We start from the raw sequence: 11036 nt of genomic DNA, 5'->3' as shown, positions 1-11036 counted from the left end.
TGTAAAGCCAATATTTATTAAAACAATTAAATAAGATGCCTTAAAAAAAAATATATATATATATATATATGTTATTTGTTTACCTGCATGCACTGTGACCACTAACTGACATCACAGAACTGTGAACAAACAATCTTAAAATAAATTAAAATCTCAAGAAAATATTTTAGTTCAAAGGGGGTTCGACTGACAAAAGAGTTTGGGAATCCCCTGCTTTAAACAATTCTTTGAAAAGAGTTTTGCTTTTGATTTAGTATTTTTAATACTACATTTCTGACTCCTCGCTGGTTTTCATTAATTTAATGAAAAATAATAGTAACAGACATAGTCCACATCAGAAGTGTAACTTCTTCATTGACATAAACAGAGAGAAGTAGTTCTGGCTACGATGTTCTTCCGCAAGACGCAAGCAGTTCTGTTTATTAACCGCTAGAGCGTCAAAAGTTACCAACTGCAGCTTTAAATAAACTAATGAACCATTTATAATAAAGACCAGTAACATTTAGTTGAGAAAATGGAGACAATTTTGCTAAATATTGCCTCAAAGACAACTGCTAGTAAATTGCAATAAAAATGAAATCTGTCTTGCACATGTCTAATGATGACAGCAGGAAATTTGAAGTAACCACCTTGCCATCTTCTGGTCAAAATATGTAATAAGATTCACAAGGAATATCAGGTGCGCAGACAAATACACACGAATAGGTTCCACAGTTCAGCTGAGAACATCTACATTTGCAAGTTTTCACACCTTGAAAGACTCCTCTTTAGCATGCCGTCATGGATCCTTGGCCATCTTGTGTTTCAGATAGTTGATTTTGAGTGAATAGTACTCTTCCTGAAGCTGTAAGACTCTTTCCTGTCTGCGTAGCACAGACATCTCCAGATCGCTCTTTCCTGCTGATTGGGTAGGCGGGGGGGAAACAGTCTCTGCGGTGTTTGATTGGCTGTCGTTTCCACGGTTAACAGGTGCAATCTCAGCTGGAATAACATATTTCTCTTCCTCCTCCTCCTCTTCTTCTTCTTCTTCATGTGAGATTGCACTTTCATTCTCAGTTTCAGCTCTGTGAAAGGGCAGAGTTGTTAATTTAGCAAAAACGGAGATTGGCAAATATTTTCCACTTAAATTAACTTCCCTTTCATGACTTATGGCACTTGAACAATCAAATACACACAAAATGATGTCAAAATACCCATCTTAGGGGGTATTCACAAAGTCAGTTATGTCTTAAGTGTACAGGATTTCTGCATTAGGTCTTAAAGTGACAGGTACCTATAAAATACCTGCTACTATGTTTTTAATGTTAATCAAAAAGGACAAATTGTAGTAGCTTTAATAAGAATCAATGTTTATTTAATTCACACTGTAAATGTTCACATGAGATTTTTCAGTTTCTTACTTGAATGCTACTGTTAAATAGATGTAAAATCTATTGTGTATTTCACATGTACCTTTCTTATGTAGTATTTCTCTGTTATTTGCATCTTTGTTCTTATTCTTAAAAACAAAGCAAAATGAAAATATCTACAGCATATCATGATATACTGTATATCATTATCAAGAAATTACAAAGAATGAATAAAATACAATAACTGCATACATATCTGGGATTACATGGGGGTGAGAAAATAATAATCATTTTCTTATGTTTGAATCCATTCTTCAAAATCACAATTTCCCCCGAAAAATCATCAAAACATAAAAATACAAAACAAAATGTCCACAATGTTCATGTTACTATTACTTATTCAATATTATTACGGCTAATTAAATAAATCTGAAATAAAATATTAGTAATAAATAAAATTTGGCACGTTGTCCTGGCAACTAACTGCACTAAAAAAATTTAAAGCACTAAAAGCAACAGGAAATAAAAACAAAAACAAAAATGACAAAGCAAATAAACAAATTACCATGAAAACTTATTTTAAATAAAATTAGCCTGATAACTGTCACTCACGTTTTTGAAGATAAGACTTGAATGTGCATGATACAAACCTAAATTTTTATCATTCATGACTGAAAACATTTTGTAACTTGATTTTGATGTGCCATTTACATGGTAATGCAATGTCTGATTTTAAAATGGGTTTTGAAGGATGAATTTTGAGATTTTATGTTTTCAAGTGATAACTTCTGATGATTTCTAAAATGTGATAGAGAAAAAGGCAACGAGGAAGTCTTTTTTTTAAACAAAGGTCAAAACTCCTTTTGAAATGTAGATTTCTGAGGGTGCACTCGTCATAAATTGATCTATTACTTTTCCTACATAATTTTTAACAAAAAAAAAAATGGTATAATATATATTTGGGAGTCTTAGACCTTTCCAACGATATATAGTTTGTCAAGATTAGATTAAATTTGATTGTAATATAGTATAGTCAACGTAGGCGTCCCGTATACGGGACATTTAACAGGTTAAACCTAATTTAAAATCTATTATGTTTTTAATAATATAAAACAAAAATAACTTTTGACGTAATGATTGGAGTGGAACTAGGAAACAAAGGGGTCATCAGAGGTCTGTGCTCACCCTGGAGAGTCGTACGGTGGCATGTAGCTAGTGCTTGGAAAACTAGAGTGTACTTGGTTGTGAAGAGCATATCTGTGGTACGATGGATGTGAAGGCAGAGATGGGCGGTGTATGAACTCCTTTAAGAGGTTCCCTTGAAACTCCATCATCTCCTTCCACATGGCCATCAGACTCGTCCGGTCCTCCTTCTGTTCCTCTCTGGCTTCCCTTCGCAATCGTTCCTCGTACTCCCTCTGGTTTTGCATGTGGAGAGGTTCTTGAGCTCTCACAGAGTCGGTAACGGAACATTTTTTGGCCTTCTTCCTCACAGGTTGAGCGACCACTTAAATATATATGAACAAATTATAGTCAGTCATGCACATAATCATTCATGTTCAGGTAGGGATTCACAAATTAGAATTTTTTTATTGGTTAGTCTAACCACTTTGACCTAAAATTACCAAAATGAATATTTCAAAACAAATTTTTGTTGTTGTAACTTTTTGTTAACATTTATCAACTCATGAACACCAGTTTAGGAAACCTCGAGTTAAAGCAACATTTGCCCCATTTTACCCTACAAAGCAGAAAACAAAATCAGTGATGTCTGATTTGCAAATAAATGATTTGAATTCCCCAAAACGTTCTTATCGCTAAGTAGTTCTTAACCTATTCCTTAACCTCTCTCTTAACCTTGTGGCACGATTCCCGACACGTTCGTACGCTAAGTATATCTTCTGTAAGTCATACTTTTGTAAGGTTGGTCTGGACCATTTGTAAGCTCTCTCTTAGCGTTGTTTGAGCTCAAGACGCTACTGTACAGCAGTCTTTAGAAATCAGCGCAGCGAAGTACAAGTCAAACTATATGTTGACAATGTTGTGGCTCAACAATGATTTTATGTTAACATTTTGCCTGACGTGGCTATATTAAAACAAAAATTCGCCTCCCAAGACAGCTCATTATGGAGCTGCTGGACCTTCTCAGACCTGCGCTTGCCAGGCAAACGTGGCGGAATTTTGCTTTAAGCCTTTCTTTTTCCTTTTTTTTTTTTTTTTTTTTGGTACAGAGAGCTTCATCGAGGTCGTGGGAGAGGGCTACGGCCTAATCAAGACCTCTGTGTGGAGGTGCGTCCATACTGTCACCAACGCCCTTCTGCGCCATGCCGGGGACATCCTGGTGGATGACACATTCATCCCTATCGCCAATCCATCAGTGATTGATCAGACATACATATCGCGAAAGGATACGCGGCTATAAACGTGCAGGTTATAGTGGACCATAGGGGTGTGATATCTGACCTCATGGCAAGGTCCAGCAAAACTTCAACTTCCTCTGAAGAGAGGCTTGGTGCCCTTTTTTACGTTGCTTCCCCAGCATATTTTGTATCTAACTCTCTCTCTCTCTCTCTGTTCATTGTAGATAGGTTGCTTTTTATTAAAAACATAAACCAATTGCAATCAATACCGCATTAAACATAAGTAAGTGCAGCTGCTTGCCACTCAATTCTGATTGTAAAGTACCTTACCATAATTTTTATAAGTCGTTAAACCCATGTCAAGAAGCGGCACAAGTGGCACAACGGGATAAGGAGGGTGGATGATTAGCGAGGGATACCCGGTTAGTCTAACATATGGTGTGAACATATTACTGACCATTTGATAATTAAATGTATAGTCTATATTCTACTGATAACTCAAAATGTGTTAAAATAAATGTTACTATAATAATTTGAGGAATGTTTCATTTGCATAGAACGTGTTGTCTTTCTTAACGCTGTATTGCACCATCACGTGAAGTGGAAAATCGATTCATGAGCAATCGATGCCAACTAATTCAGCACCCTCACTTTGGACAGCGCTCTTGTAACGTCGGACGTAAGAGGCAGCGTGCTAAGAGCTTCCTAAGGGACACTTCGGGGAACACACTTAGGAACTTAAACAACTTTGGTAAGATATATCTTTCGAGGTCTTCTTAGCACGCTAAGAGTGAGCGTTATCGGGAAACCGGGCCCAGATCTTTTTAATTATTCAAATAAATTTTAAACACATTACTCATGGATTAAAACAAGTAAATGAGGTAATATGACAAAAAGTAGCATACTAAATACGGTTTACATTAGTAACAAACTACATACAAACCATTTTAAGACAAAAATGCACACTATGTGTATACTATGTATGCAATAGTAAGTATAAACTGATATTGTATTTGAAACAGCCTCCCCTTTACTTATCATTAGTTGTAAATCAAACACAATGATAAAATTAACATGAAAAGTAGTCCATTTTACATCAATGCATTTACAGTGTTTGACATGTTTATTATTGCACACACACACTATTTGTTTGAATAGTTTATCATTGCTATATTTGTATTACGCGAAATGCAGCACATACAGCGCGCAGCATCTATAGCTCGTGAAATCATGTGACCATATGATAAAGTAGCACATCGTTTCATTTGACACTACATTATTAGATGGCATCAACACACCGTCTGTCATGTCATCCGTCTCCTCGTCGTGACTGACAGACACCTCCTCGATGTCCGTGGATCTGCGCTCATTCCGCGCGTCGTCGATGGACGTACTCTGCGGCTCTTCGAGCTTCACGTTTCTATCAAGTGTTAAAGCGTCTGCGGGGCGGTTGCTGCCCCAGATGGACTTGCAGAGGTCATAATAATTCCAGTACACTCTGCCGTGGCCGTTGTTTTTGTGATGCGCGTGTATTTTCAGGAACTTCTGCTTGAGTGTTTTCAGTTTGGTGGTGACCTGCCGCTTGGTTCTGTGGATCCCTTGCGCGCGGAGAAGCCTTGATATTTCAGCGTAAATAAGAGAGTCGCGAACCGTTCCGCTGATTTGTCTATTAATGTCTTCGTCCTGTCGGATGTACAGCAGCGCCCTCGTCTCGGTGTCCGTCCAGTTTCTTTCTACTGACATTTCTTCATACATTTCGCAGCGTGACAATCTTGGGAAATCACGTAGGGAGTTCATTTAGACACAACATCAGTTGATTCCATAGGTTGATTCACGACTCGCGCGTCACGTAGGCCTGCAAGTAGGCTACATGACGTATGTGCGTCAGTCGTTTCGAACTTTGTGATTGGCTCAGACTCACTGCTGGCAACGGCAGCCCTCTAGCGTCATGCGTCCGACACTGTTTTTATCATGGTTTTTATACGGTCTATGGTCCGAGTATGTTGCTAAGAGAAACGTCTGTTTGGAACTACTAGGTTGGTGAAACAGAGCAAACAGACAATAGTACAATAGCAAACGTGCCTTTATTACGTTTATATAAGTACTATTATATACTACCGGCCTCCGCCTCATGTTAACAAGTCTGTGCTGCACTATGAACATGCAATTATCGCTGTGCCTTGCGTCAGCATCTCATTTTCACTTCCTATATCGTTCATAAAACAGGTTTGGGAAGTTTGGGTCTGATTTGTCATGGGGATGCAAGACGTTCCAGCGATTCTAAATAAAATAGACTTAACAAATCGAAAACCTTTTCTTAGGCAAATGCCGTCACGCATGCTGCAATTCGCCGTGCAGAACCCTTGCACATGTGTATCAAAAAATATAAAATTAACATTTAATTAAATATTACCTGCATACCAGTGAACATTTGCTGCAAACATTCGACCACTTAATTTCTAGCACCTGAAAACCGGCAACATGAGACCGCGTCATACTTCACAGGGAGCTTAAACAGAGTGAGCTCACATGTCAACACTCAGCATCTCTGAACAGAGCCCTTTCTGTTACGTTAATTGTTTCAACCAGTTGTCGGCCAATTCTTTAATTATCAATTAAAAAAAAAAAAAAAAATTTCCAGGACAACAATATTTTTTCCAGGACAATCTAGGTTTTCTCTCATTTTCCATGTGTTTTACGGGACTGGAAAATTGGTCATTAATATTCCAGGATTTCCAGGACGCGTGGGAAACCTGTTATTGAGAGAAATTGAGAGTGCACATATTTATAAGCATTTCATGCAAGTAGTCTGCTATACCAATATAAAGATCTGACTGATTTACATTACAAGCAACTGGACATAAAAATATCAGCAACTGCCCCAGAGTTTGGGCCTCTGAATAAAACAGACATATCTATTTATCTTAAGTATGAGCACCATATTCCACGATATCATAAGAGCCATGGAAGCCTGAGGTTTCAAATATGATATAAAACACTAAACACGCGTGCATAAACTTAAAAATCTTTTGTCTAAAGGTTCAATAAAACTGTTATATAAAAAGTATATATACATACATATATATATATTCCATGTGTCAGTTTGAATAAAAGTTAACACCACTAGTATATTTAAAAACAGTCGTCTACTTTCTAAGATCTAGAAACCAATAAGAAATGTGGGAAATGTATCTTTCCCAACATTCCCTTTAAATGACTTCCTCATCTTCTCTTTGTGTTTATTGTCATGTGACACATCAAGAATCCTCAGTCATTTCAGAAGCAGAACACTAACAGGGCTCTCAAGTTTTGAACTGAGTTCAGAGTGAGATTTTGCCCGCGGTCGCGATGTCGGCAGGGGTTTGATGGGGACGGGTGTCTGATCTCATAAATGACACATATTCTTACAAATAAAATAATATTTATTTAATTCAGCATTTATTTGTGTGTGTGTGTGAGAGAGAGAGAGAGAAAAAATGGTCAGTGCTGTTTATAGTAGGTGTTGGTAGCTGGTTTTGAGGCCAGGGGTTGGTGGCTCCCATTTGAATCACTGTGGTTCCAGGCCAGCCATTTTTCACAGTTCCATCAAGTGCTAAACTGTTCCTGGTTTTGGTCTTGTTTAATCCCACCATGGAGAAAACCCTCTCAGCATAGGTATTTGAATGAGCAAGCACTAACACTAATGCAGCTATTTTAGAAATCCTCCCTGCTTATGTCCCTCACACCTTGATGGACACAGGAGTTATCTTGTCTGCAGACTAAGCACCAGGAAAAGTGGTTGACCACTCCTTCTTAAAGGAACACCTACAGGTGGCTGCTCTACATAACCCTCTCTTTTTCCCTGTTTCCAGTGGGTTCTCCACTGTTTCCTCTATGGTCCTCCACAGTCTCTTCCATGCACCCATCCTCTACTGGCACCCTAACTCCCTCCCCTACTGTATTCTCCACAGCCTCCTCCTCTGACCTAGCCACCTTTTTAGGGAGCTGGGCCCGCATTCATAAAGATTCTAAGAATCCTCTCAGAAAACTCTTAATTTAGCTTAAAAACTTTTACGTAGGAGTCTTAGCTTAAAAGCGATTCGGGACCGATCTGAGAGCAACTCTGAGTAAGGAAAAGACAAAAACGTTTATCTTAGTGAGGAGGCGGGGTTGAACCGGTTGCTATGTATGACACAATCTTTTGAAGACTCTGATTGGCTGGTTGTCCAAGAAGGAAAAAAAAGAGTGATTTTAAGTATAGGGTCTATTCTAATCCTCACTTTAAATTTACATGCGTAATTTTTCCTATTTGACCGTTCTCTCTCTCTCTCTCTCACACACACACACACACACACACACACACACATTATATGTGTGTATATGAATTCTATTTTTTTATTTACCATGCTTTTAATTTCCTATAAGGTATTTGATTGGCTTAGAATGATAAAAATTGTTCCACTCTTTCCAATTACAGTGATTGCCGTCCTATGTAAGTGGCGGTTTGAGTGTTGGTTTTAATGTATCAAACATGGAATCAAAGCCAAGAAGAGCGAGAAAGCCAATCTGGACAGAGGAACAGTGTTTACTGTTAGCCCAGTTAGTGGATGAACACAAGGCCATTCTTAAAGGAAAATTCAGACACAGCAAGGGACAAGAAGCAGACATGGGAGCGTATAGGACAAACTATTAACGGTTCATTCCCCCTGCTTGTGTTCACCTATAAGCCTGCTATATTCATAAATGCAGTTTTTAGAGCCTGCAAGGTGGGAATCTCCAGTGGAAACTAAATGAACTGTGACACAATAAGATGTTCTGAAAGTGCTGTAATTGTTTGTGTGATCACTGCTTACAGAAGATTGTGACAGACCCAAATCATCACTATTGCATTGTTGCATGTTCCCAGTTGCCAAATATCGTAATGTAGTGATTACTTTAATTTATATATTAAATTATATTATATTAAATTATTATATAATCTATACCGTCTTATTAACTCATTGTCATCCATTGTCTGCAACACATTTCTTCTGCCTCTTCATCTTTCTGCCATTTTCTCCTCTGCTAAAGAAACTCTTAAGCCTCTTAAAAGTCCTCGTCTGTGCTCATAACAAATTTTACCTTAAGACCTCTTTTAAGGGATAAGATGCTTTCTGAATTAATTTTTTCTTTACTAGGATTTTTTTCTTTAATTTTAAAAGTAAACGCCCACATTTCTAAGAATTTTCTTAGAATTTTGTCACTAGGAACTACTTTTTGCATTAAGATTCTTTATGAATACGGGCCCAGATCTTTTAGAACAAAGCATGAAAGATTGCTCCTTTGCCTCTTCCCTGACATCTTTGAAATAGACGAATGCAATAATCAATATTATACATTGGATAAAATATAATGAAATAGCCTAGGCAAAACGTTTTGAAAATGGGGACCAGGATGAGGTGCAGTAAAAATAAAAGGAAAGAAAAAAATTTTTTTTTTTAAACTATTATGGATACTGCCATACAAGTATTATGGATAGGCCTATTATAGAAGTCTCTTATATAAAACTGTCAGAGTAGCCCCGCATCCTCTTCAACGTGTAACTTTGGCAATAAAAAAATAATAGTGGGCTAATAATAGGCACAAAAGCTACGGCCGACCACGTATAATGGCCAAAATTGCGTGCGTGTCGGGGTCATAATAACCATCAGACCAAAACATATCTTAGACTGTTTTTAAAAAATGTTAAATTAATATATTGATAAAAAAAAACATATAGTGAAAATCTGTGTCATTGTCTTGACAAGTCTGTAACCGTAACGTTACCTACTTCAGCGAGCGTCTGGATCTGTGTTGCACACGAGCCTGTAAAAATCTTACCCGGATACAGCAATGCTATTTTCTGATTGGCTGATCGGTAGCTATATTTTTTTTATTCGATTAGCAGGTGCGTGTCAGGGCCTTCGGGGAACTCACTTGATTCCTCTACGTTACCTGTTTCACTGTTTAAAAAAATAGCGCCGCAACTTGGTGGGCGTTGTCCTCGTAATGTCTCTGCGTGAGAAATACAAGGTGTGGCGTGTGAGCGTGTGAACGGGTTGAAATGCGTGAGTCTCACGCCCAATGCGTGAGACTTGAGAGCCCTGCACTAATGTAAATGTGTTTAAATGGTATTACGTTGAGATATCTTTGGACGGTGCGACCATGGTATTTATGTAACGTTACTATGGTAGTATGCTGGTATTCCTACCAGGTTACCGTATTTGCATACCATGTACTTGAGAGAATACCAGAGTGAATGCCGTACCTGTTGCCTCTTAGGGACTTGTAAATAAAGATTGACTAATTAGTAGTAGTTATTTTGACTATATATCTGCAGTAACACACGGATGAGTTGAAGGCAAGGCAGAGCAGGAGGGGTCGGTTGTTCCTGTCATAAGGTTCTCGTCTGAATGTGAATTAGTGGAACCTTGAGAGTGTTCCAGATGGAGCTGAAGTTCTAAAGCGCTTCTGCCGCCGTCTCTTCGTCCATCTTGAGCTCCTAACAAAGCGCCTCGAGACTCCTCCGAACCGAGCCATCGTCTGATTTAACGGACTCCAAATCCGTTTCATCTCCGCGCATTGCTGGAATCAGTTAAAATCAACAGAAAAGTGTTTACGTGAAACACGGAATCGACCCGGTGCACCGCTGACCTCCTGATGCTATCCCACAATGCCGAGACTTACGAATGGTGCGAAAACGAGCTCCTCTCAGCCAATGGGAGAAGAGGAGTAGATGGCGTCATTACAACAACAAAGACGACAGCGTGGAGGATTTAAACCACCCTCACAAATATATATATATATATACAGGGCTCTCAAGTTTTGAACTGAGTTCAGAGTGAGATTTTGCCCGCGGTCGCGATGTCGGCAGGGGTTTGATGGGGACGGGTGTCTGATCTCATAAATGACACATATTCTTACAAATAAAATAATATTTATTTAATTCAGCATTTATTTGTGTGTGTGTGTGAGAGAGAGAGAGAGAAAAAATGGTCAGTGCTGTTTATAGTAGGTGTTGGTAGCTGGTTTTGAGGCCAGGGGTTGGTGGCTCCCATTTGAATCACTGTGGTTCCAGGCCAGCCATTTTTCACAGTTCCATCAAGTGCTAAACTGTTCCTGGTTTTGGTCTTGTTTAATCCCACCATGGAGAAAACCCTCTCAGCATAGGTATTTGAATGAGCAAGCACTAACACTAATGCAGCTATTTTAGAAATCCTCCCTGCTTATGTCCCTCACACCTTGATGGACACAGGAGTTATCTTGTCTGCAGACTAAGCACCAGTAAAAAGAGCTGGTGGTTCCCATTGTGATGAATGGTGATCGGGTT

At 38.6% G+C, this 11036-nt stretch overlaps 1 protein-coding gene across 1 annotated transcript; it reads right to left on the bottom strand.

The window, feature by feature from the left end:
- Positions 1-306: 306 nt before the first annotated feature.
- LOC113050243 (histone-lysine N-methyltransferase SETD1B-A-like) lies at positions 307-5581 on the bottom strand. Its single transcript, XM_026213032.1, has 3 exons — positions 5008-5581; positions 2535-2856; positions 307-1064 (listed from the first exon to the last, which is right to left on the bottom strand). Exons 1-3 carry the CDS (start codon positions 5504-5506, stop codon positions 779-781), a joined length of 1107 nt encoding a protein of 368 aa, XP_026068817.1. The 5' UTR covers positions 5507-5581; the 3' UTR covers positions 307-778.
- Positions 5582-11036: the final 5455 nt, after the last annotated feature.

The sequence above is a fragment of the Carassius auratus genome, chromosome 31, assembly GCF_003368295.1.
Source record: "Carassius auratus strain Wakin chromosome 31, ASM336829v1, whole genome shotgun sequence".
NCBI classification, from domain to species: domain Eukaryota; kingdom Metazoa; phylum Chordata; class Actinopteri; order Cypriniformes; family Cyprinidae; genus Carassius; species Carassius auratus.
Note: the sequence above shows the minus strand (reverse complement) of the source record. Positions and strands in the feature narration are given on the sequence as shown.

Excerpts from the sequence above, each read along its gene's own strand:
- LOC113050243 (XM_026213032.1), bottom strand. The coding sequence starts at position 5,506 with ATGAACTCCCTACGTGATTTCCCAAGATTGTCACGCTGCGAAATGTAT. Across the intron at positions 2,857-5,007 it reads GACGGATGACATGACAGACG|TGGTCGCTCAACCTGTGAGG; the intron begins GTGTGTTGATGC and ends TATATATTTAAG. Across the intron at positions 1,065-2,534 it reads CCACCGTACGACTCTCCAGG|AGCTGAAACTGAGAATGAAA; the intron begins GTGAGCACAGAC and ends GCCCTTTCACAG.